At 42.1% G+C, this 26,873-nt stretch overlaps 1 protein-coding gene across 2 annotated transcripts in view; it reads left to right on the plus strand.

The window, feature by feature from the left end:
• VPS39 (VPS39 subunit of HOPS complex) overlaps window positions 1–26,873 on the plus strand; it is a 56,173-nt gene that overhangs the window by 21,379 nt on the left and 7,921 nt on the right. For both annotated transcript variants that reach the window (XM_030814249.1, XM_030814250.1), the window contains 7 exons: window positions 8,547–8,730; window positions 14,660–14,780; window positions 14,892–15,012; window positions 19,707–19,836; window positions 23,686–23,828; window positions 25,989–26,132; window positions 26,621–26,762. In XM_030814249.1, coding sequence (XP_030670109.1) covers window positions 8,547–8,730; window positions 14,660–14,780; window positions 14,892–15,012; window positions 19,707–19,836; window positions 23,686–23,828; window positions 25,989–26,132; window positions 26,621–26,762 — 985 coding nt within the window. The remainder of the gene's footprint in view (window positions 1–8,546; window positions 8,731–14,659; window positions 14,781–14,891; window positions 15,013–19,706; window positions 19,837–23,685; window positions 23,829–25,988; window positions 26,133–26,620; window positions 26,763–26,873) is intronic.

Consider the following 26,873-nt stretch of genomic DNA (forward strand, 5'->3'; position numbering starts at 1 on the left):
AGTCCAAGAGTCAACGCTCAGTTCTTTACATAATGATGATCCACAGTGTGTATTTTACTATTGGGACAGATAATGAAGGCTGTTTGCCTCTGTCCAGTGAATCATCATGGACTGCTATCCTAAGGCTTCAGTGCTCAGGAATTATAAACTAATTTTAGTATAAACTTAAGTATTTTTAAGACTTTGAGTTTCCTCTCGTGCCGTCAAATCTTTTCATATATTTGTACTAAAAGTGATTTTCACTATTTTTTTAAATTTCAAAAGCCACATGTTTTTACACGTTTATTACAGAAAATATAGATAAGGAGATAAAGGAAGTGCAAATCAACCATGGTCCCCCCACTCAGAAATAGTCACTGCCAACTTCTTGGTATATGAGCTTCCATCCTATTTGTAAAAATACCATGTTATACAATTGTTTTATAAGCTGTGTTTTCTCTTAACATAAGTTGTAAATATCCATGACACTGTTTTTCTCCAATATGCATATTATATGTAGAAAAGATTGATACACTGTTCATTTCATTGAATAATCTAAATCTCTTAGCTTCACACCCCTGGTAATTCAGACATGGCAATTCTGGAAGCCTTTCTCTCTATCTTCCACTGGGTGAGCTCTTCATTAGTTTTTTTATTTTTTATTTTTATTTTTTGAGACAGGGTACCCCTCTGTCACCCAGGCTGGAGTGCAGTGGCAGGATCTTGGCTCACTGCAACCTCCGTCTCCTGGGCTCAAGCAATCCATCCACCTCAGCCTCCCAGGTAGCTGGGATCTGGGATCACAGATGCCTACCACCATGCTCAGCTAATTTTTGTATTTTTTCTAGAGATGAGGTCACAATATGTTGCATAGGCTGGTCTTAAACTCCTGGGGTCAAGCAGCCCTCCTGCCTCAGCCTCCCAAAGTGCTGAGATTACAGCCACCGTGCCTGGCCCCATTGTTACCTTGTTAATATATTTGTTCCATCTTTGTATCATTTGAATATCCTAATTTTATCAGCATCAGAGTTGCAGACTCCTGGAGGAGTCACTGCTGTGCAACTGACTCAATAGCAAGTAGGCCTACAGATGGTGAGAGAGCTCACAAGGAGTAAGGGAACTGAGCAGAAGCTGGACTTAAGGCTCTCAGGTCTCTGACTACCTTGGATGCTGACATCACCTTCAGGGTGGGAAACCTTGCTTTAGGACCAGGCTATTCAGAAATTACTTATTTACATACAGTAACATTTATTCTTTTTAGTGTACAGTTCTGTGTTTTGACAAATGCTTAGATTTATGTGACTAATGCCACAATCGAGATTCACAACACTACCATCACCCCCCAAAATTCCCTCATATTGAAGTCAGCCTTTCCTTCTGTTCCCAGACCTCTGGTAACCACTCATCTGTTCTTCATCTCCTATAGCTTTGCCTTTTCCAGGATGTCATATAAATTGAATCACACAATATGTAGGCTTTTGAGTCTGGCTTCTTTCACTTAGCAGAATGCACTAGAGATTCATCCATGTTGTTGTGTGTGTTAATAGTTTATTCTTTTTCATGGCTGAGTAGTAGTCTATGGCAAGGTGTTTGTTTATCCATTCATCAGTTGATGGACAAAGTTGGTTTTGGCCAGGCGTGGTGGCTCACGCCTTTAATCCCAGCACTTTGGAAGGCCGTGGCGGGCGGATCACGAGGTCAGGAGATCAAGACCATCCTGGCTAACACGGTGAAACCCCATCTCTACTAAAAATACAAAAAAAAAAAATTAGCCTGGCGTGGTGGCATGCACCTGTAGTTCCAGCTACTCAGGAGGCTGAGGCAGGAGGATTGTTTGAATCCAGGAGGTGGAGGTTGCAGTGAGCTGAGATTGTGCCACTGCACTCCAGCCTGGGCGACAGAGCAAGACTCTGTCTCAAAAAAAAAAAAAAAAAAAAAAAGTTGTTTTCAATTTTTAGCAATTTTGAGTAAGCTGCTAAGACATTTGCATACAAGTGTTTGTGTAAACATACGTTTTCATTCCTGGGCAAATGCCTGGGAATGGGATTGCTGGGCCATATGGTAAGTGTATCTTTAAGGGGCATATGGCAAGTGTATCTTAAACTTTGTAAGAAACCAACAAACAAAACGGCTGCACCATTTTGCATTCCCACCAGCAGTGAATGCGAGTTCTAGTTGCTCTGCATTCTCACCAGCACCTGGCATTGTCAGTTGCCAGGCTAGATGCTTTCTTTTGCATTAGAGAACGGGTTTTACATTGTGATAGCAATGCTTATGGGGGAGCCAAGATGGCCGAATAGGAACAGCTGTGGTCTACAGCTCCCAGCCTGAGCCACACAGAAGACGGGTGATTTCTGCATTTCTGTTTGAGGTACCCGTTTCATCTCACTAGGGTGTGCCAAACAGTGGGTGCAGGACAGTCGGTGAAGCGCACTGTGCGCGAGCCAAAGCAGGGCGAGGCATTGCCTCACTCAGGAAGCGCAAGGGGTCAGGGAGTTCCCTTTCCTAGTCAAAGAAAGGGGTAACAGACGGCACCTGGAAAATCGGGTCAGTCCCACCCTAATACTGCGCTTTTCCAACGGGCCTGGAAAACGGCACACTAGGAGATTGTGTCCCGCACCTGGCTCGGAGGGTCCTATGCCCACGGAGTCTCGCTGATTGCTAGCACAGCAGTCTGAGATCAAACTGCAAGGCAGCAGCAAGGCTGGGGGAGGGGCGCCCGCCATTGCCCAGGCTTGCTTAGGTAAACAAAGCAGCCAGGAAGCTCGAACTGGGTGGAGCCCACCACAGCTCAAGGAGGCCTGCCTGCCTCTGTAGGCTCCACCTTTGGAGGCAGGGCACAGACAAACAAAAAGTCAGCAGGAACCTCTGCAGACTTAAATGTCCCTGTCTGACTGACAGCTTTGAAGAGAGTAGTGGTTCTCCCAGCACGCAGCTGGAGATCTGAGAACGGACAGACTGCCTCCTAAAGTGGGTCCCTCACCCCCGAGCAGCCTAACTGGGAGGCACCCCCCCAGTAGGGACAGACTGACACCTCACTCGGCCGGGTACTCCTCTGAGACAAAACTTCCAGAGGAACTATCAGACAGCTGAATTTGTGGTCTCACGAAAATCTGCTGTTCTGCAGCCACCGCTGCTGACACCCAGCCAAACAGGGTCTGGAGTGGACCTCTAGTAAACTCCAACAGACCTGCAGCTGAGGGTCCTGTCTGGTAGAAGGAAAACTAACAAACAGAAAGGACATCCACACCAAAAACCCATCTGTACATCACCATCATCAAAGACCAAAAGTAGATAAAACCACAAAGATGGGGAAAAAACAGAGCAGAAAAACTGGAAACTCTAAAAAGCAGAGCACCTCTCCTCCTCCAAAGGAACGCAGTTCCTCACCAGCAATGGAACAAAGCTGGACGGAGGATGACTTTCACGAGTTGAGAGAAGAAGGCTTCAGACGATCAAACTACTCCGAGCTATGGGAGGAAATTCAAAACAATAGCAAAGAAGTTAAAAACTTTGAAAAAAAATTAGACGAATGGATAACTAGAATAACCAATGGAGAGAAGGGCTTAAAGGAGCTGATGGAGCTGAATGCGAAGTATCGAGAACTACGCGAAGATTGCAGAAGCCTCGGTAGCAGATGCGATCAACTGGAAGAAAGGGTATCGCTGATGGAAGATGAAATGAATGAAATGAAGCGAGAAGGGAAGTTTAGAGAAAAAAGAATAAAAAGAAATGAACAAAGCCTCCAAGAAATTTGGGACTATGTGAAAAGACCAAACCTACGTCTGATTGGTGTACCTGAAAATGACGGGGAGAATGGAACCAAGTTGGAAAACACTCTGCAAGATATTATCCAGGAGAACTTCCCCAATCTAGCAAGGCAGGCCAACATTCAGATTCAGGAAATACAGAGAATGCCACAAAGATACTTCTCGAGAAGAGCAACTCCAAGACACATAATTGTCAGATTCACCAAAGTTGAAATGAAGGAAAAAATGTTAAGGGCAGCCAGAGAGAAAGGTCAGGTTACCCACAAAGGGAAGCCCATCAGACTAACAGCTGATCTCTGCAGAAACTCTACAAGCCAGAAGAGAGTGGGGGCCGATATTCAGCATTCTTAAAGAAAAGAATTTTCAACCCAGAATTTCATATCCAGCCAAACTAAGCTTCATAAGTGAAGGAGAAATAAAATACTTTACAGACAAGCAAATGCTGAGTGATTTTGTCACCACCAGGCCTGCCCTAAAAGAGCTCCTGAAGGAAGCACTAAACATGGAAAGGAACAACCGGTACCAGCCCCTGCAAAAACATGCCAAATTGTAAAGACCATCAAAGCTAGGAAGAAACTGCATCAAGTAACGAGCAAAATAACCAACTAACATCATAATGACAGGATCAGATTCACACATAACAATATTAACTTTAAATGTAAATGGGCTAAATGCTCCAATTAAAAGACATAGACTGGCAAACTGGATAAGGAGTCAGGACCCATCAGTGTGCTGTATTCAGGAAACCCATCTCACGTGCAGAGACACACATAGACTCAAAATAAAGGGATGGAGGAAGATCTGTCAAGCAAATGGAAAACAAAAAAAGGCAGGGGTTGCAATCCTAGTCCCTGATAAAATAGACTTTAAACCAACAAAGATCAAAAGAGACAAGGCCATTACATAATGGTAAAGGGATCAATTCAACAAGAAGAGCTAACTATCCTAAATATATATGCACCCAACACAGGAGCACCCAGATTCATAAAGCAAGTCCTGAGTGACCTACAAAGGGACTTAAACTCCCACACAATAATAATGGGAGAATTTAACACCCCACTGTCAACTTAGACAGATCAACGAGACAGAAAGTTAACAAGCATATCCAGGAATTGAACTCAGCTCTGCACAAAGTGGACCTAATACACATCTACAGAACTCTCCACCCCAAATCAACAGAATATACATTTTTTTCAGCACCACACCACACCTATTCCAAAATTGACTACATAGTTGGAAGTAAAGCTCTCCTCAGCAAATGTAAAAGAACAGAAATTATAACAAACTGTCTCTCAGACCACAGTGCAATCAAACTAGAACTCAGGATTAAGAAACTGACTCAAAACCGCTCAACTACATGGAAACTGAACAACCTGCTCCTGAATGACTATTGGGTACATAATGAAATGAAGGCAGAAATGAAGATGTTCTTTGAAACCAACGAGAACAAAGACACAACATAACCAGAATCTCTGGGACACATTAAAAGCAGTGTGTAGAGGGAAATTTATAGCACTAAATGCCCACAAGAGAAAGCAGGAAAGCTCCAAAATTGACACCCTAACATCACAATTAAAAGAACTAGAAAAGCAAGAGCAAACACATTCAAAAGCTAGCAGAAGGCTAGAAATAACTAAAATCAGAGCAGAACTGAAGGAAATAGAGACACAAAAAACCCTTCAAAAAATTAATGAATCCAGGAGCTGGTTTTTTGAAAGATCAACAAAATTGATAGACCACTAGCAAGACTAATAAAGAAGAAAAGAGAGAAGAATCAAATAGATGCAATAAAAAATGAAAAAGGGGATATCACCACCAATCCCACAGAAATACAATCTACCATCAGAGAATACTACAAACACCTCTATGCAAATAAACTAGAAAATCTAGAAGAAATGGATAAATTCCTCGACAAATACACCCTCCCAAGACTAAACCAGGAAGAAGTTGAATCTCTGAATAGACCAATAACAGGTTCTGAAATTGTGGCAATAATCAATAGCTTACCAACCAAAAAGAGTCCAGGACCTGATGGATTCACAGCCAAATTCTACCAGAGGTACAAGGAGGAACTGGTACCATTCCTTCTGAAACTATTCCAATCAATAGAAAAAGAGGGAATCCTCCCTAACACATTTTATGAAGCCAGCATCGTCCTGATACCAAAGCCTGGCAGAGACATAACCAAAAAAGAGAATTTCAGACCAATATCCTTGATGAACATTGATGCAAAAATCCTCAGTAAAATACTGGCAAACCGAATCCAGCAGCACATCAAAAAGCTTATCCACCATGATCAAGTGGGCTTCATCCCTGGGATGCAAGGCTGGTTCAACATACACAAATCAATAAATGTAATCCAGCATATAAACAGAAGCAAAGACAAAAACCACATGATTATCTCAATAGATGCAGAAAGGGCCTTTGACAAAATTCAACAAACTTCATGCTAAAAACTCTCAATAAATTAGGTATTGATGGGATGTATCTCAAAATAATAAGAGCTATCTATGACAAACCCACAGCCAATATCATACTGAATGGGCAAAAGCTGGAAGCATTCCCTCTGAAAACTGGCACAAGACAGGGATGCCCTCTCTCACCACTCCTATTCAACATAGTGCTGGAAGTTCTGGCCAGAGCAATCAGGCAGGAGAAGGAAATAAAGGGTATTCAATTAGGAAAAGAGGAAGTCAAATTGTCCCTGTTTGCAGATGACATGATTGTATATCTAGAAAACCCCATCATCTCAGCCCAAAATCTCCTTAAGCTGATTAGCAACTTCAGCAAAGTCTCAGGATACAAAATCAATGTACAAAAATCACAAGCATTCTTGTACACCAATCACAGACAGAGAGCCAAATCATGAGTGAACTCCCATTCACAATTGCTTCAAAGAGAATAAAATACCTAGGAATCCAACTTAGAAGGGATGTGAAGGACCTCTTCAAGGAGAACTACAAACCACTGCTCAATGAAATAAAAGAGGATACAAACAAATGGAAGAACATTCCATGCTCATGGGTTGGAAGAATCAATATCGTGAAAATGGCCATACTGCCCAAGGTAATTTATAGATTCAATGCCATCCCCATCAAGCTACCAATGACTTTCTTCACAGAATTGGAAAAAACTACTTTAAAGTTCATATGGAACCAAAAAAGAGCCTGCATCGCCAAGTCAATCCTAAGCCAAAAGAACAAAGCTGGAGGCATCACGCTACCTGACTTCAAACTATACTACAAGCCTACAGTAACCAAAACAGCATGGTACTGGTACCACAACAGAGACATAGATCAATGGAACAGAACAGAGCCCTCAGAAATAACGCTGCATATCTACAACTATCTGATCTTTGACAAACCTGACAAAAACAAGAAATGGGGAAAGGATTCCCTATTTAATAAATGGTGCTGGGAAAACTGGCTAGCCATATGTAGAAAGCTGAAACTGGACCCCTTCCTTACACCTTATACAAAAATTAATTCAAGATGGATTAAAGACTTAAATGTTAGACCTAAAACCATTAAAATCCTACAAGAAAACCTAGGCAATACCATTCAGGACATAGGCGTGGGCAAGGACTTCATGTCTAAAACACCAAAAGCAATGGCAACAAAAGCCAAAATTGACAAATGGGATCTAATTAAACTAAAGAGCTTCTGCACAGCAAAAGAAACTACCATCAGAGTGAACAGGCAACCTACAGAATGGGAGAAAATTTTTGCAACCTACTCATCTGACAAAGGGCTAATATCCAGAATCTACAATGAACTCAAACAAATTTACAAGAAAAAAACAAACAACCCCATCAAAAAGTGGGCGAAGGACATAAACAGACACTTCTCAAAAGAAGACATTTATGCAGCCAAAAAACACATGAAAAAATGCTCATCATCACTGGCCGTCAGAGAAATGCAAATCAAAACCACAGTGAGATACCATCTCACACCAGTTAGAATGGCCATCATTAAAAAATCAGGAAACAACAGGTGCTGGAGAGGATGTGGAGAAATAGGAACACTTTTACACTGTTGATGGGACTGTAAACTAGTTCAACCATTGTGGAAGTCAGTGTGGCGATTCCTCAGGGATCTAGAACTAGAAATACCATTTGACCCAGCCATCCCATTACTGGGTATATACCCAAAGGACTATAAATCATGCTTCTATAAAGACACATGCACACGTATGTTTATTGCGGCACTATTCACAATAGCAAAGAGTTGGAACCAACCCAAATGTCCAACAACGATAGACTGGATTAAGAAAATGTGGCACATATACACCATGGAATACTATGCAGCCATAAAAAATGATGAGTTCGTGTCCTTTGTAGGGACATGGATGAAACTGGAAACCATCATTGTCAGTAAACTATCGCAATGACAAAAAACCAAACACTGCGTGTTCTCACTCATAGGTGGGAACTGGACAATGAGAACTCATGGACACAGGAAGGGGAACATCACATTCCAGGGACTGTTGTGGGGTGGGGGGAGGGGGGAGGGACAGCATTAGGAGATATACCTAATGCTAAATGACGAGTTAATGGGTGCAGCAAAACAACATGGCACATGGATACATATGTAACAAACCTGCACATTGTGCACATGTACCCTAAAACCTAAAGTATAATAAAAAAAAATGCATATTATAATGAACTCTATAGCATTTTCTAATGTGAAACAAGGAATATTATTGGCTTCTCTAGGTTTTGGGTTCTATTTGGATTTTTCCTGTGTTCCTACCTCTGGCTGGGGAATGCTAGGTGACTCACTCTGTTTCTTCCTATAGGTGGATGGAAAGGGGTCCATCAAAGAGCTCTTTCCAACAGGAAAACAGCTGGAGCCCTTAGTTGCACCTTTGGCAGATGGAAAAGTGGCTGTGGGCCAGGATGATCTCACCGTGGTACTCAATGAGGAAGGGATCTGCACACAGAAATGTGCCCTGAACTGGACAGACATACCAGTGGCCATGGGTGAGACCAACAGTAGCTGCTGTTTCCCACTTTGGGTTGGGGTTGTGTGCCATTCCTGCAGAACAGAGTCCCATTCATAGCTTTAGCAGACTGGTTTACATTGTGTCATTCACTTTCAGTTCCTTTTCTTATAAGTAGATGACATTTTAGGGTCATTAAAAATGGGCTAGTCTAGTTCTTGCAAGAAGCTGAGTTTTACTCCAGAGGGGGACAACATAGAAACAGAAATGTTTATTTTAGGAAGTGATTATCTACTGCTATTTTTTACTTCTTAGTTTTTTTCTTCCTCCTTTTTTTAAGAGTTTTGATTGTGTCCTCTGCCAAATAGACTACATTTGGAAATTAGTGGAAATTCCTTGTGTATTCCTATAGTATGAGTAATTCCATATTGAAGGGTTTTTGATGTAGTAATTCCATGTTGAAGAGTTTTCTATTGTTGCTTTTTTTTTTTTTTTTTTGTAGCTTAGAGGCACAGACAACATTTAGGGGATTTAGGTGTCAGCCTCTATTCTACGCATTAGGTGCTTCTGTTCTTATGCTTGCTTCAGGTTCCCAGCTCTCCACAATGGAATTGCCTAGAAGCATATAACCACTCTTGCCCCATTTTATTTTCAGTCGGAAGAGTGAGCATTGCTAAAATAGTTACTGCTGTGAAGTGGGACATACTGACATGCTTTCTGTCTTTAAAGACCCCTGTCTCTGGAGACAAGGGTTACAGTCTTGGATAAAGAGACAAAACAAGGCACTGCTTAAGGTGTTAAATTGGATGAGTTAAAATTCAGTAGTTCAGAGAAAGCGAAGTTTGTTGTTTAATTAGGAAGAAGTTTCATTACATAGGTAAGACTGGACTAGGTCAGGCAGGGAGTTTGGAACCTGGCTTGAAGAGAAGTTTCCATTCAATCTAGGCAGAAAGCCTGATAAATGAGTAGAAGTCCAAAGAAAGACATGCCAATTTGGGAGAGGGCATTACAGAGCCCGACTTGACACAGGTGGTCTGAATTACAGAGCAGTGAAATAGGGCCGTTTGGTAGAGTCCGTGAGAAGGTCTGGGAGGCCAGTAGATTCCTAAATGGTAGAATGTCTTGATAAAAGCATCATGTTCTGGCCGGTCGCAGCGGCTCACGCCTGTAATCCTAGCACTTTGGGAGGCTGAGGCAGGCAGATTGCCTAAGCTCAGGAGTTCACGATCAGCCTGGACAGCATGGTGAAACCCCGTCTCAAATACGAAAAAAAAAACACAAAAACTAGCTGAGTGTGGCAGTGTGTGCCTGTGGTCCCAGCTACTTGGGAGGTTGAGGCAGGAGAATTGCTTGAAGGGAGGGGGAAGTTGCGGTGAGCCGAGATTGCGCCACTGCACTCCAGCGTGGGTGACAGAGCGAGACTCACGTCTCAAAAAATAAAAACAAACATCATGTTCTAGGGTGATTGTTCTGGTTGTGGTTAGAGATGAGTAGACTAGAAGGAAGAGAAATCAAAAGGTCAGTATTTTAAAAGGCCCAGGATTATGGATAGTAACAAGTTTGAGGGGCTTCTGGGGCTTTATGAGAGGCTTTCCTGATGTTCTAGGGGAACTTGTTTTCCCTTCAGAAGAGGAACTTTGGTAGATGAGTTTAAGAGGCATGTAAAAGTCAAGCATGTTTCTGATTTCCCAGGGTGAGAGTTCCTGTTTTCCAACCTTCGTTAGTGCCTGGGGCCTTCATCAGTGCTTCTCAAAACCATGTCTGTGTCTTACTGCTGGAGAACATTTTGAGGCACTTGCCCTGTGAGGTCTCCTTTGACCCACAGGCAGGATCAGTCACTTCTCTGGTGCTTCTGTAACCCTTTCAGGTATCTCTGTCATGGCAACTTGTCACACATGAGCGATCTGTCTCCTCTGTTCCTGTAGGAGCTCTGTGAGGTCTGGATGCATGTCTTGATCCACTTTGAGTCCTTACTACATAGTACAGTGCCTGAAACATCAGAGCATGTAAGAAAATGCTTGCTGAATAATTGCATCATTATCCTTGTCAGTCATTATTTATATGCCTGCTGTACACCAGCCAGTCTCCCAACTTTTGGAGATATAAAGAGATCCAGACCATCTCTATTGTCAACAAAAGATGACAACCAAAGGGATTTCTGTTATAGATTACCTTTTTAATTAAATGAGAGTGTATTCAAGTGGGCCAGATTTTAAAAGGATAAAGAAATTTTACATATATTATACAAGTTAGCACTAAAGAAAATTGTACTAACTTTTCAAAATGAGGCCAGCATAAAAAGAAAATAAAAAATTCAATATAAAACTATATGCTTTTAATTTCATTTTTCTGGTAAGATGAAAAATATCAACATAATAGCAGTAGCATTCAAAATGATAGAAATACTACTTAGTTCTCAAGTTACTCATTTCTGAGTTCCCTCCTAGCTTTGAAATTTTATTGTACCATTTATTGATAGTATAAATTGCAAATATAATAGGAAAAACTTTTTATCAGAAAATGGATAATTAAACCAGTGCAGTGACTCATGCCTGTAATCCCAGCACCTTGGGAGGCTGAGGCAGGAGGACTGCTTGAGCCCAGGAGTTTGAGACCAGCCTGGGCAACATAGTGAGACCCTGTCTCTACAAAAAGTACATTTAAGAAATTAGCTGGGCATCGTGCTGCACGCATGTATTCCCAGGACTTGGGTGGCTGAGGTAGGAGGATTGCTTGAGCCTGGGAGATGGAGGTGGCAGTAAGCCATGATCACACCACTCACTGCATTCCAGCCGGGCCTATAGAGAGAGACTCTGTCTCAAAAACAAAAAAGGATAATTAGGAATATAAATTCATAGCAGATTAGACACACTAAGAAATTATTTTTATGAATATATTCTTTGAAGTTAAATTTCTCTGTGGTAATTATGCATCTAGTGGTTTGCTTTTTACTAATTTTTTTACTTTTAAAAACATTTTCATTTTTAAATGTAAGAAACAAATAACATACAATTTACTGCCTGAACCATTTTTAAGTGTACAGTTAAGTGGTATTACGTATGTTAACACTATGTGGTATGTTAACGTATGTGGTACAATCGATCCTCAGAACTTTTTTATGTTGCAAAACTGAAACTCTATACCCATTAACAACTCCTCAGTTCTTCTCCCTCCAGTCCCTGAAGCCGCCATTCTCCTTTCTGCTTCTATGAATTTGACATCTTCTAGATACCTCATAAAAGGGAAATCATACAGTATTTGTCTTTCTGTGACTGCCTTATTTAATTTAGCATAATATCCTCAAGGTTCATGCCTTCCTTTTTAAGGCTGAACCTTAAAAAGGTAATAAAATAATTACTTAAAAAGGTAATAATATTCCACTGTATGTATACACCACATTTTGTTTATCCATCTATCTGTTCATGGATGCTTGGGTTACTTTCACCGTTTGGCTGCTGTGAATAATGCTGCTATGAACATGTGTGAGCAAATATCTCCTTGAAATCCTGATTTTCAGCTGCTTTGAATATATACCCAGAAATGGGATTCCTGGCCCATACGGTGATTCTATTTTTAATTTTCTGAGGAACCACCATACTGTTTTCCATAGCAGCTGCACCATTTTACAGTCCCACCAACAGTGCGCAAGGGTTCCAATTTTTCCATGTTCTTGTCAGCACTTGTTATTTTCATTTTTTTAATAGTAGCCATCCTAAAGGCATATGAGGTGATATCTCACTGTAGTTCTTTACTAATTCTTGATATAGCACAGAATATAGTCATAGAAAATATTTCTATTATCTCTAAGTCAGTGAAATTATGTTTCATATAGTATACAAACAATAAATTTATTTTATGGTTCAGTGTAAGGTAAAGCAGATCGTTATTCAGTCTTGTTCTGAGATTTGTGTTTTTAAAGATTATGTTTTGTGTTGCTTATTTTCTAAATTCCCTCCATTTATGTTAAATCTCCTTCACCACACAACTTCTCAAATATTGGAAGACTTGATTTGCAATGATTTTATAGTTTTGTCAGCTCTGCTTTTTGCATACTGACTTCTTTAGCACTGTGTGGAATTGTTCTGCATCATCCAGCATTGTAAGCTTTGGACTGTCACATGCTTGTCAAAAAGTACAGAAAAATATAGTGGATATATTAAAAGTTATTTTCAAAAGAGAGAAGAAGAGTGAAGAAAAGGAGTATAACCCAGTAATTTGTACTGGATCAGAAGGGTAAATTTGGGGTCATGGATAGATGAATGAAAGGTGTTTTTTTAGATATAATAGAGGAAAACAATTGTAAGACTTAACAGCAAGTATCAAATAGAAATGCCTACACTGAGAAGTCCGTCCAGCCACCTTGTCTGTGTACCATTAAGCCGTGTCTTAGTTCACTTGTGCAGCTATAACAGAATACCACAGACTAGGTAATTTATAAAAACCAGAAATTTGTTTCCTCACAGTTTTGGAGACTTGGAAGTCCCAGATCAGGGTGCCGGCATCTGGTGTCTGGTAAGGGCCTTCTTGATGCTCCTTCACATGGTGGAAGGAGAAGGGTAAGAGAAAGATGAGCTCTGTGTTCTCACATGGCAGAAGAGAAGAGAACCCACTCCACAAGCCCTTTTTATAGTGTATTAATCTGTTGATGAGGCTGGAGCCCCACCACGTAAACACCTCCCATTAGGCCCCACCTCCCAGCACTTTTGCACTGAGGATTAAGTGTCCAATGCATAAGTTGGGGAGGGAATAAAAACAGTGAAAGTGTAGCAGCCATCAGGTGGAGCATCACACCTTTTCTCTGTGAAAATTTCTAGCAGAAACAACATTGGCTAGAAATGTGGAGCTCTTCCCTTAGAGTAATTTTAGGAAAAATAGAATTTGCCTCCCCCCCCAACCTTTCTTTTTTATTTACTATTTTATTTTTTTATTTTATTTATTTATTAATTTTTTATTAATTTTTTTTTTTTTTTTTGAGACGGAGTCTCGCTCTGTCGCCCAGGCTGGAGTGCAGTGGCACATCTCAGCTCACTGCAAGCTCCGTCTCCTGGGTTCATGCCATTCTCCTGCCTCAGCCTCCCGAGTAGCTGGGACTACAGGCGCCTGCCACCTTGCCCGGCTAATTTTTTTGTATTTTTAGTAGAGACGGGGTTTCACCGTGTTAGCCAGGATGGTCTCGATCTCCTGACCTCGTGATCCGCCTGCCTCGGCCTCCCAAAGTGCTGGGATTACAGGCGTGAGCCACTGCACCCGGCCTTTCCCCCACCGCCACCTTTCTAAGAGAATGAAAGAAGAGGTTCTGTTACCTGGTTCTCCTGCTGATGCATTGTTATGGGCAGCTGCAACTGGCCTTTGTCTGGCCTGGCTTTGTGACTGATGAAAAAGGAGCCAAGTGAAACTTTTATCCAGTTCTTTGGGGAATAAGGCAGGAATGGGATCAGGTGACTGTCAGCACAGCTGATGTGTCTTTTTTGTGCAAGAGATTTCTCTTATCATAACTCAAGCAAAGCAATTTTTTTTATTTTTCTTTTTTTTAGAGTCAGGATCTCACTCTATCACCCATGCTGGAGTGCAGTGGTGCTGTTATGGCTCATTGCAGCTTCAAACTCCTGGGTTCAAATGATCTTCCCACCTCAGGCTTCTGAGTAGCTGGGACTACAGGTGTGCGCCACCACACCTAACTAATTTTTTAAGAAATGTTTTTGTTGAGACAGTGTCTCACTAAGATGCGTAGGTTGGTCTCAAACTCGGCCTATGTGACCTTCCCACCTCAACCTCTCAAGTTGCTGGGATTACAGGCCAATTTTTTTTTTTTCTTTCTTTCTGAATCACAGTGTAAGATCCTGGCTTGATATTTGACTAGGGGACTTTTTGGAGATCCATTTAAATGTATCTTAGAATGGGCAGCTGAAACACTCCATAAACCCAAAGCCTTAGACCGGAACAACTGCTGTATATGTTCTCCTTCACAGAGCACCAGCCTCCCTACATCATTGCAGTGTTGCCTCGATATGTTGAGATCCGAACATTTGAACCAAGGCTTCTGGTCCAAAGCATTGAATTGCAAAGGCCCCGTTTCATTACCTCAGGAGGGTAAGGAATTTCTTTTTTTGCGATGGCTGTATATTATCCCAAAGTTGTAAAGTCACGTGTGTCATCACAAAGCCTGTGATCTTTTGCTAATATTCTTACTCTTGCTTCCAGATCAAACATTATCTATGTAGCCAGCAATCATTTTGTTTGGAGACTCATCCCTGTCCCCATGGCAACCCAAATCCAACAACTTCTCCAGGACAAGCAGTTTGAATTGGCTCTGCAGCTCGCAGTAAGTCTTGTTCCTGACTAGTCTGCCTTCCTTATTATTCTTGAAAGTAGATGATTTGGCCGGGCGTGGTGGCTCATGCTTGTAATCCCAGCACTTTGGGAGGCCGAGGCGGGCGGATCACAAGGTCAGGAGATCGAGACCACGGTGAAACCCCGTCTCTACTAAAAATACAAAAAAATTAGCCGGGCGTGGTGGCGGGTGCCTGTAGTCCCAGCTACTCGGAGAGGCTGAGGCAGGAGAATGGCGTGAACCTGGGAGGCGGAGCTTGCAGTGAGCCGAGATTGCGCCACTGCACTCTGGCCTGGGCGACAGAGCGAGACTCCGTCTCAAAAAAAAAAAAAAAAGAAAGTAGATAATTTGGGTTTCAATGTTCATATTTATTTTGGATTAGTAGAATAAGCACATAGCTGAAAGTCCAGGGCCTTGGATACTAGGTCTGACTCCATCATAAAATATCTATGTAACTCTAAGTGATTCTACTTTTTCACTTTATCTGTCAGATGTAGAATGAATATCAATTATAGTAATAGTACCTTGTAGAATCAACGTGAGAGGCCGGGAGCAGTGGCTTATGCCTGTAATCCCAGCATTTTGGGAGGCCAAGGCAAGCAGATCACCTGAGGTCAGGAGTTTGAGACCAGTCTGGCCAACATGGCAAAACCCTGTCTCCACTAAAAATACAAAAATTAGCTGGGCATGGTGGCAGGCACCTGTAATCCCAGCTACTCCAGAAGCTGAGGCAGGAGAATTGCTTGAACCCAGGAGGTAGAGGTTGTGGTGAGCCAAGATCATGCCACTGCACTCCAGCTTGGGTGACACAGCGAGACTGTCTCAAAAAACAACAAAAAAAATTAATGGGAGAATAAAATAATTTAATAGATATTGTATGGTCATGAAAAATTAAAGATAATGCAGACATTAAAGTTTAGTAACAATCATAAATATACTGTTATAGTCAAGTTGAATGCCACAACTAGAGGACCCCTCAAAATTCCTTTCCACAGTAGACTCCTATGTTTGGATAAGTAGGCTTTCTTTTGATATTCTGAAACTACTTCAAGTTGTTGTATTCAGCCAGGCTGCAGTCTTATATTTATGATGCTTACTCTAATGTTTGCAAGGGATCTTGTTCACAGCAAAATAGTGGCCACCTCTTGTTCCGATGCTGGTTTCAGAGTCTGTGTCCTGTTCTTTTAAACGTCCTCAGTGATGATTATTGTCATCTGTAGGGGGTGGATTTGCTTTTAGGAAACAACCAAAAGTCATTCTGAGCCTAACCTAGTTGTTAAACCAGATATTGCTACTTTATGTGTTTGGGGGTTTTTTGAGTTTTTTGTTTGTTTGTTTGTTTGTTTTTGGTTTTTTTTGTTTGTTTGTTTGAGACAGGGTCTCACTCTGTCACCCAGGCTGGAGTGCAGTCTTGGCTCACTGCAGCCTTGACCTCCTGGTCTCAAGTGATCAGCCCACCTCTGCCTCCTGTGTTGCTGGGACCACAAGCATGTACCACCACACCCAGCTAATTTTTTTATTTTTTGTAGCGACAGGGTCTCACTTTGTTGCCCAGGCCGGTCTTGAACTCCTGAGCTCAAGTGATCCTCGCGTCTCAGCCTCCCAAAGTGCTGGGATTATAGATGTGAACCACCATGCCCAGCCTCAGATAGTGATACTTTAAAGAAGAGATTTTTATGAAGATAATAGTAATAAAACTGAATTTCTAGAGTAACCTGTAAACTATTTCTGATAGGAAAGCAATTTTTTAGAATGCAGATACTTTTAGTTACCTATGGTGGCTACTTGTGAAGAACATTTACTTTGGATATGTATGTTCTGGATTTAAAATAAAAATCTGATCTTAATAGTAAGACATAGTTAATATTCCATAAAGATGATTGCTTTCTTGGAGTACTGAATTTCAGCATCTTACTGTTTTTTTTCTACTCATGCATTGTCCTGTATTATTTTATTTTCGTTTTAAAAAATAATACAGTGAATATCCATGAACTCACCATCCTACCCAAGAACCATAACTTTTATAACTTTTTATAATCCTTCCCATCCCATCCCTCTGCCTCTCCTCCAGATGTAATCATTATCCTAAATTTTGTATTTATCATGACCTTACTCTTTTACATATATATTTAATATATAAATATATGTTTATTATATGTTTAAAATATATATTTAATGATTAAACACATATATTTAATCTTTTACATATATTTAACATATGGAAGTAATGTATTTAGTTTTTGAACTTTATAAAAAGGTTATGCTGTATGAAACCCTTTAGTCTATTTTTCTTAGCAGGAACGTCTCAGAGTCTTTTCAGTGATCTTCCTAGTTCAGGTTGTTTAATCTCAGGTAAAGAAAATGGAAGTGGGTTCCTATTTTTTCTTCTCTTTTCTAGGCTCATACTTATTTTGTGCTCTGCCCTTTTTATGACAAGAAAAGGTTGATTGACATCATGTTAGTCCAGGAAGAACCTATCTTTTATTTAAATAGATAAGCAAACATAATGGAACTTTCAGAGGGAAATTACAAACTAAATTTTGGCATTGATAAGTCCTGGAGCCAAGTGTCAGAGAGGTACAGTTCACTGTGGGCTGGAAAAGGCATCCTACAGCTGGACACTTGAGTTGACCCTTTAAGAATATGTTAGATTAGGATCAAGAGCAGGAAATGGAGCATTCCAGATGGAGAGGAAGTTAAAGAAGTGTAAACTGTGGCCTATGTCTATCGCATTTGGAGCCTGTCCTGACTGGAGAAGAAGGTGTGGCCTAAGTATTTGGGACTCAGCTAGATAAGGAGGCTGGCACCAGGTTTTGGAAGCCTTTGAAGCACCAAGTAGGAGAGCTGAGACCAGGGACAGCCACATGTTGATGATAGCTTGGACTAGTGTGGTGGTAATAGGGAAAGAAAGGAAAGGGGGAAATTGAGAGACATTTTGAAAGAAAAAACTAAATTTGATAAAGATTGGCTAAAGAGGTGTAAGGGGAAAATAGGTTATGAGGAAGAAGCAAAGCTCATAGCAGCTGCATTTGTTTAGCTTTTACTGAGAATAGGACATTTCCCAACTGTGCCAGCTATATGGCTTTCTTTTTTTTTTTTTTTTTTTTTGCCGAGACAGTCTTCCTCTGTTGCCAGGCTGGAGTGCAGTGGTGCAATCTCGGCTCACTGCAACCTCCACCTCCCGGGTTCAAGCGATTCCCCTGCCTCGGCCTCCTGAGTAGCTGGGACTACAGGCGTGCGCCACCACGCCCAGCTAATTTTTTGTATTTTAGTAGAGACGGGGTTTCACCATGTTGGCCAGGATGGTCTTTCCTGACCTTGTGATCCGCCCGCTTCAGCCTCCCAAAGTGCCGGGATTACAGGCTTGAGCCACCGTGCCCGGCCCACCAGATGTTTTTCATTCCTTGAGTGCACTGTGCTCTCTCTGCCATTTTAAAGCCTTGCACATGTGCTGTCTCCTTTGCTGGGGAGTACATGCTCCTCTTCCCCTCCCTGTCACCTGCTCAGCCTCATTTAGCTAACTCAAACTCATCCTTTTGTTTGAGATGGAGTCTTGCTCTGTCACCCAAGCTGGAGTACAGTGGCGTGATCTTGGCTCACTGCAACCTCCGCCTCCTGGGTTCAAGCAGTTCTCCTGCCTTGGCCTCCTGAGTAGCTGGGATTACAGGCACATGACACCATGTCCAGCTAATTTTTGTATTTTTAGTAGAGACGGGTTTCACTGTGTTATCCAGGCTGGGTCTCAAACTCTTGACCTGAGGTGATCTGCTCACCTTGGTCTCCTGAAGTGCTGGGATTACAAGCATGAGCCATCGTGCCCAGCCCAACTCATCCTTTATGTCTCAGTTTAGGTCCCTCTTGGAATCCATCCTGGACCCCCGACTCAGACTGGATTGGGGACCCCTCCCACATGCTTGTCATCCCTCTTACCCTATTTTGTTTTGATTTTGTGTTTTTAAACTAAACTCTAGGTTTTATTCAGATTTGGACAGTTTTTCTATTTGTGTCCTTTTTTCTGCTACAGAATCAAATCCGGAAATCAAATTGCATTTAGTTGTCCTGTCCTTAGTGTCCTCTGGTCTGTGACATTTTATCTTTCCTTGTTTTTCATGACCATGACAATTTTCAGGATTACCGGTTAGGCATCTTGTAGAAACCCTGTTGTGTTTTAATTGCGTAGTTACTTAGCAGTCTTGCAGTTAGACTGTAAGGGCAGGCTGCAAGGCGGATACCATGTGGCTGTCTTGTACACTTTGTTTTTTTTAATTTTAATTTTAATTTTTTTTTTTTTGAGATGGAGTCTCACTCTGTCACCCAGGCTGGAATGCAGTGACACGATCTTGGCCCACTGCAACCTCTACCTCCTGGGTTCAGGTGATTCTCCTGCCTCAGCCTCCTGAGTAGCTGGGACTACAGGCATGTGCCACGACGCCCGGCTAATGTTTTTTATTTTTAGTAGAGACAGGGTTTCACCATGTTAGCCAGGATGGTCTCAATCTCCTGACCTCGTGATCTGCCCGCCTCGGCCTCCCAAAGTGCTGGGATTACAGGCGTGAGCCACCACGCCCGGCCTTGTCTTGTACACTTTGGCGTCTGTAGCTCCTAGCATCTTCTCTAACATCAACAACATACTGAACAATATTTGTTGAGTGAGTGAGCTCTTACGTATTCTGCTCCATTATTAGGAAATGAAAGATGATTCCGACAGTGAAAAGCAGCAACAAATTCATCACATCAAGAACTTGTATGCCTTCAACCTCTTCTGCCAGAAGCGTTTTGATGAGTCCATGCAGGTCTTTGCTAAACTTGGCACAGGTAACAAGTGGTGAGGCCTTTATATAAGGAACTAATGGAGGAGGGAAGCCTGAAAAGTATGGGGAGAAATGATAACAGACTTCTGAAAATGGAGAAGGTTTAGGCTCAGCTAAATTGATCCTCATACCTAGCAAGATTCTGTGGGGTGACCACAGTGGTTACATATCTAAACTCCTAATCCTATGAATCTGGTCTTCTCAATAAATGTGGACTCCCAATTTTCCAGTATGATATGCCCTTGCCATTAGAGAAAGGTAGCAGAAAGTCATTCAGTTCAACAAATGGGTATTTGATCAGCTAGTGTTTATTGAATGCTGTTCTAAACCAAAGTCCTTGGATTAAACTGCAGATCATTTTTGAGAGCCAACACAGGGCAGTGCCATGAAGCTCCTCCTTTTCTTAGTGTCCTGAAACCTCTAGACAAGAGTGTAGTGGCGAGGAGCAGGTACCCTGGGGTCTGCCTGAGGTCTGGCAGAGTTACTGGACCTCTCTGTTTCTGCTTTCTCCTCTGCAAAAAAGGGATGATCATACTACTGCTTACCTAAGAGTGTTGCTATAAGGATTATATGAAGTGCTTTGAACAGTGTGTGGCACTTAACAAGTGCTCTGTAAGTGTTTGATGTTATTAGTATTGAATTTCATTACTGTATATTCAAAACTATATATTCCAGTTTTGCTTAATTTGGATCAATCTATCTATATATACGTGGTTTGACTCTATATCATACTAGTATCTCCTCTTCATTGCTTTGCCTTTTTTCCACCATTCCTCAACCTTGACCAGTAATGAACTGTGGTAATTCCCTGTATCAGTCAAGATTCTTGGTTGTGAGCAATGGAGACCAACTCTGGATCGTTTAAGTAGAATCTGGATAAATTAAGCAGAGTTTATTGGAATATTAGGGTAATGACAGTTGGAAGAACTCATAAAATTGATGAGGGATTAGGCTGGGGAATAGATGGAAATGAAGGGAGCTCTGGAGGCCCTCCCAGCTGGAAACAAAACAGGAAGCCAGACAATGATCAGTTTGTAGCCAGGACAGGCTGGGCCATCCTGCACTAGCTAGCCACCTTCTTAGCCGTTGCCACTGCCACTTCCCCTGTTGCATCCTTGATAAAAATTGCCCTCTACTAGTGTATTAGCTATCTAATGCTATGTAACAAATCTCCCCAAAACTGTATGGCTTAAAGTAACAGTAATCATCCATCTCTGTTAGTACTTGTTGGTCCGGAGTTTGGGAAGGGCTCAGCTGCACTGTCCTTGCTTCAGATCTCTCAGGCAGTTGCAGTTTTATGTCAATTGGGCTACCATCATTTGAAATCGGGGCTGGCTCATTCATATGGCTGACAAAGTGGTGCTGGCTGGAGCCAAGGGCCTCAGTTCTTGTCTAAGTGGGTCTCTTTTCAGAGCTGCTTGAATGTCCTCATGCATAACAGCTGGCTCTTTCCGGAAGGAGTGTCTAAGAGACCTAGGCAGAAGCTTCAGTGTCTTTTGTGACCCTCACTCCTCCTATATTCTGTTGGTTTACAAGGGTCCTGCCAGGTTCAAGGCAAGGAAGTTCATCAGACTTCCCCTCTTGATGGAGGAGTGTCATGTTACCTAAGAGGAGCACATAGGATGGGATGTATGATATATGTTGGTGTGTACCACACTGCTTGTCATCCTTGCATCATTTCCCCCAGATCAAGGGATCTGATTAGCCAGGATTAGGTCATGGTCTGACCCCCAGACTCTACTAGGGGCGGAGAAAGAGGTTTGGCTCCCCTCCGCTTCTGAAGGCAAAGGTAGGTCCCCAGAGCTATCCTCCCACCAAGACTCCACATAGCCTGGAAGAGAGAACTTGTCCTTATCTGAAGTACCTAGAGTAGGCAGATTCATGGAGACCACAAGTAAAATAGAGGTTCCCAGGGGCTGGAATGGAGGGAGAATAGGGAGTAATTGTTTATTATTAAGGTAGTTTCAATTTGAGATGATGGAAAAGTCCTGGAGATGGATGGTGTGATGGTTGCACAACAGTGTGAATGTATTTAATGCCACTGAATTGTATGCTTACAAATGGTTAAAAGGATAAATATTGTGGCATGTATATTTTACTACATATAGACACACAGATTGTTGGATGAGTTGAATGAGCAGAAGACAGGGTTCCACTACTGGACATTGATGTGGGCACATGCCTGTGATCCAGAGGTCAGCAAGTTGCTGCTGTTTCCACAGCCTAAGCCCTGTAGTATCCTCAGTTCCCACAGAGCTGGTGACTGGTTGCAGGCTGCTGTATCCAGGCAGGTGTCTCTACGGAATGGCAGAGCTGATAACCAGGCACTGGAAATGCCGTCTGGCTGGCTGCACACACTCATGAGCTGGAAGAAGGAGGCTTCCATCTCACTTGCAGTTTCCAAATCTCATATGCTGTTTCTGGGTGGAACCAGATTTTCACTTAGAACCCTGACTGCTAGGGAGTTTGATAAAAGTAGTTTTCAGTTTTATAGCACCTGTGGGCTATAAAGGAGTAGAAAGGAGTAGAAATGGATGGGAAGTGCCAATTGACCATACACAATAGTGTTCCACAGCATTGATGCACTGTAAATTATATAACCAGTTAACCAGCCCCCAGTGACAGTGAGGGGATATGTTGGCTACTTACAGCATTTTGCTATTACAATCTGGGAGTGGCCAGGTACAGTGGCTCATGCCTATAATCCCAGCATTTTGGGAGACCAAAGAGAAGAGGATTGCTTGAGCCCAGGAGTTCAAGACCAGCCTAGGCAACACAGTGAGACCTCGTCTTTACAAAAAATTTAAAAATAATTAGCTGGCAGGGTAGTACATGCCTGTAGTCCCAGCTGCTTGGGAAGGTGAGGCAGGAGGATCACTTGAGCCAGGAGGTCAAGACTACAAGAAGCCAAGATTGTGCCACTGTACTCCAGCCTGGGAGACAGAGCAAAACCCTGTCTCAAAAAAAAAAAAATCTGCGAGCGTCTGTGAGAACACCACAAATTCTAAGGCAGAAGGAAAATGTCACCTCTTTGACATTGTCAATGTGCACCATTTTGATTCTTAATGTAGCAGAAGATTTTCCCACATATTTATATTCTCTTGGTTGGTCAGTTGGTCTTGTCTTTTGGTCGTTTATCAAATGAAGTCTTATATTTTATTACCAATTTATGTGAATTTGTTTAATCAACATATTACCCTCTTTTAAAAAATTTTTTTGAGACAGGGTCTCCACTCTTGCCCATGCTGGAGTATAGTGGCATGATCACAGCTCACTGCAGCCTTGACCTCCTGGGCTGAAGCGATCCTCCCACCTCAGCCTCCCAAGTAGCTGGATACAGGCACACGCCACCATGCCCAGCGAATTTAAAATTTTTTTGTAGACATGTGGTCTCACTATGCTGCCCAGTCTTGTAATCAACGAATTAGCCTCTCGCCATATATACTACAAATATATTCCCTAGCCTGTTGTCTGTTTTTTTTTTTTTAGTAATGTTTCTTTTTTTGAGGTAAATTTTTTATTATTAAGTCTTTTGATCTCTTCTACTTCAATATCAGCATTTTTCCTTAGAAATTTTTTATTCTCTACTTTCAGAGGCTTGATAAATATTCAATTTTAATTGTGTGTGTGTATTTGAATATAGTCAGGCCATTTTTGTGATATTTTAGTGAATTTTAACATATGTATAAAAAGTGCTCAAATCATAAGTCTACAGCTCATTGAATGTTTATGAGAGTCTTTTTTTTTTTTTAATCGGTCTGGAACTTATTTTGCTATAGTAATAGTCCTGTTTTATTTTATCCCTAAATTGTTGGGCTCCTTTCCAGAGGAATCATGTTTACCTTCCATATAGATCCCACCCATGTGATGGGCCTGTACCCTGACCTGCTGCCCACAGACTACAGAAAGCAGTTGCAGTATCCCAACCCATTGCCTGTGCTCTCCGGGGCCGAATTGGAGAAGGCTCACTTAGCTCTGATTGACTACCTGACACAGGTAGGTATAGTACAGAGTGCGTGAAAGAGTTTGCCTGGGAGTTTCAATACTTGTTTCTTTGTGGCAAGGAATTGAGGGCCTTCTCTAATGCCAAGGCAGTCTATAAATTAATGCTCTAGGAAGTCTGCCTGGGGTAAAGTTTCTTTCTGCTACTTCTAACTTAACAGTACCATTGAGGTGGGGTTTTCTGCCAAATCTTGATAAAAATAAACACACTCAATTCCTAGTAAATTCACACTAAGCTGTTATAGAAACTAAAAAAGGTAAATTTTAGTTGATAGAAGTGTACAAGTTTTTTTAAAACAAACTTTTTGTAACATACATGGTTTTGGGGAAAATGCCTCCTGTATGTGGAACCACTTGGAAAACACACACAAAAAAGTACAAAGCAGAAATACAAATTACCTATAACTCTACCACCAGAATATAAGAAACTAACATTTTAGTGTTGTCCTTCTAGACTTGTGTATCTATGAATTAGCTTTTTTTTATTTACTTCTTGGTTTATTTATTGCAAGTGGATGTCAAATTGTAGTTTGTTTTATAGCTTACTTTTTAAAAATTTAGCCATATACTGAGAAAGTACTTCCTTATCAATAAATATCCTTATATAACATGTTTTTTAGGGAGGTATTTAGATTTAAAATTTTTTATGATTTACTGTTATAAGACAGATACATTTTTTAAGTCAGCACTAAAACCAGCATCTCCATTAAAGTCTCTTAACCCTAGATTTCTGTCACAGAAGACTATTGTTTATTTCCTGTGTACCCATTCAGAATCAGAGACCTTATTGATATTTTTTCCTCTGAAGTGTTTTGCAGACCTTTGTAAGGGGTCTCCAGAACGCTTCAGGGTAGGCACTGAGAAGTATTGCTGTTGGCCGGGTGTGGTGGGTCATGCCCGAGACAGGAAGATCACCTGAGGTCAGGAGTTCGAAACCAGCCTGGCCAACATGGCGAAACCCTGTCTCTACTAAAAATACAAAAATTAGCTGGGTGTGGTGGCCCACGCCTGTAATCCCAGCTATTCAGGAGGCTGAGGCAGGAGAATTGCTTGAACTCAGGAGGCAGAGGTGGAAGTGAGCCAAGATTGCGCCACTGCACTCTAGCCTGGGCAACAGAGTGAGACTCTGTCTCAAAAAAAAAAAAAAGAAGTATTGCTGGAAAAATTGTCATGCCGCTTTCCACTCCCTGCCTCTGGGTCAGTGAGTGCCTGCAGGTCTGATCAGGCATGGGTGGCCTTGGCCCTTCCTTGACATTGGGCTCCAGGGGTGCCCTCCTGGGGCTGGCAGCCTGCAAGGAGCACACAAACTTGCCACTGCCTACACACTGCACACACTGTGCTAAGTAAAAAAGATTCCTGGGCATAGTATCTCCCAAAGCCTGTGGCATTGTGGAAGGCCCTCCACTGCCAATGTCTTAGCCATAGGAAGGTGAACACACATCCTTCCCTGGCCTTCTTCACTGACACTGGGGATGCGTGAAGTAACTGACACTAGTATTGTGCCAGAGAGATGGCAGAGCAAGACCATGGGCTCTGCCAGACTCAAGAGAATACATATTGGATGAAGTTCTAGGATAGGCAGAAACTCATCTCCAGGGATCGAAAGCAGATTAGTGGGTGGGATTGTTCGGGAACAGCATGAGGAACTTTCTGGAGTGATAGAAACGTTATCTTCCTTCACTGAGGTGGTGGTTACATGCATGTACACATCTGTCAAAATGTATCTGATGGTACACTTTAAAAGATTAGATTTTATTGTAAGTTATACCTCAATAAGGTTGATTTAAAAAAAAATAAAAGAACATGGGCTTTGGAGTCAGACCCCTGTTTGAATCTTGCCTTACCCCTTACGTAGCAGCTGACACCTGTGCCTTGGATTCCTCACCTGTAAAATAAGGATAATATTATCGGCACTTGTTTTAGGTTTAAGATGGTATATATAAAGTGCTTGGCATGGTGCCTGGTCTGTAGTAAATATTCAATAAGTAATTGTTGTTGTCTCTGTGGCAATTTGGCAGTGCTAAAAATCGCATGCTAATGTGAGATCAGGCCAATAGGCATGAGCTGATTTGGAGGTATTCAGAATTACCCAGTAGCTCAGATGACAAAGGAAGACTTAGTCCTGGCCTTAACCCCACATTTTGACCTTTGCAGAAACGAAGTCAATTGGTAAAGAAGCTGAATGACTCTGATCACCAGTCAAGCACCTCCCCGCTCATGGAGGGCACTCCCACCATCAAATCCAAGAAGAAGCTGCTACAAATCATCGACACCACCCTGCTCAAGTGCTATCTCCATGTGAGTTACCTGAGCGCTCGGGTGCCAAAATTCCCAGTTACCCTAACAGTCTGGGAAAGTAAAAGGGAGTGCTAGATCCTGGGGGACCTGCCACTAGTAAGAGTGAAGTCTTTGATTCTGGAAACTATATAGACTTCTCCTGATGCCTGTGAGTCTCTTGGAATTAAGAGGATAAGGCAAGATATCAATGCACAATTGTACAGTGGATTCATCTTCTCTGTTGGATTGCAGTTAGTGCTACAAAGTCAGCTGGGACAGTGTTTCCTTCAAGAAGTTCTGTCTGTCTTCTCCGCCACAGAACATTAAAACACATTGTGCGAAGATCCATAAATGCTCTAAAAGCCTCTACCTGCTGTCCTGAAAGAGGGCTGTCTGCTTTCTCTTGCTTATGCTACATTCCTGGCCTTTCAGCCTAGAGCAGGCATGGGCTAGGGAAGGGTGGGGCTCCCCAGGAAGCAGTTTCCACTGAACTCTTCCTCTTTCTGCAGACGAATGTGGCCCTGGTGGCCCCCTTGCTACGCCTGGAGAACAATCACTGCCACATCGAGGAGAGCGAGCACGTGCTGAAGAAGGCTCACAAGTACAGTGAGCTTATCATCCTGTATGAGAAGAAGGGGCTCCACGAAAAAGGTGGGGAGGTGGTTTCTTGGATCTGGGAGGGGCTCTTGTACATGGCAGGGAAACCTACTGAGATACAACAAATCTCCCATGGGGAAAAGGCTCATGACCTTGTTCTTGGGC

Source organism: Nomascus leucogenys, chromosome 6 (assembly GCF_006542625.1).
Source record: "Nomascus leucogenys isolate Asia chromosome 6, Asia_NLE_v1, whole genome shotgun sequence".
In the NCBI taxonomy this organism is placed as follows: domain Eukaryota; kingdom Metazoa; phylum Chordata; class Mammalia; order Primates; family Hylobatidae; genus Nomascus; species Nomascus leucogenys.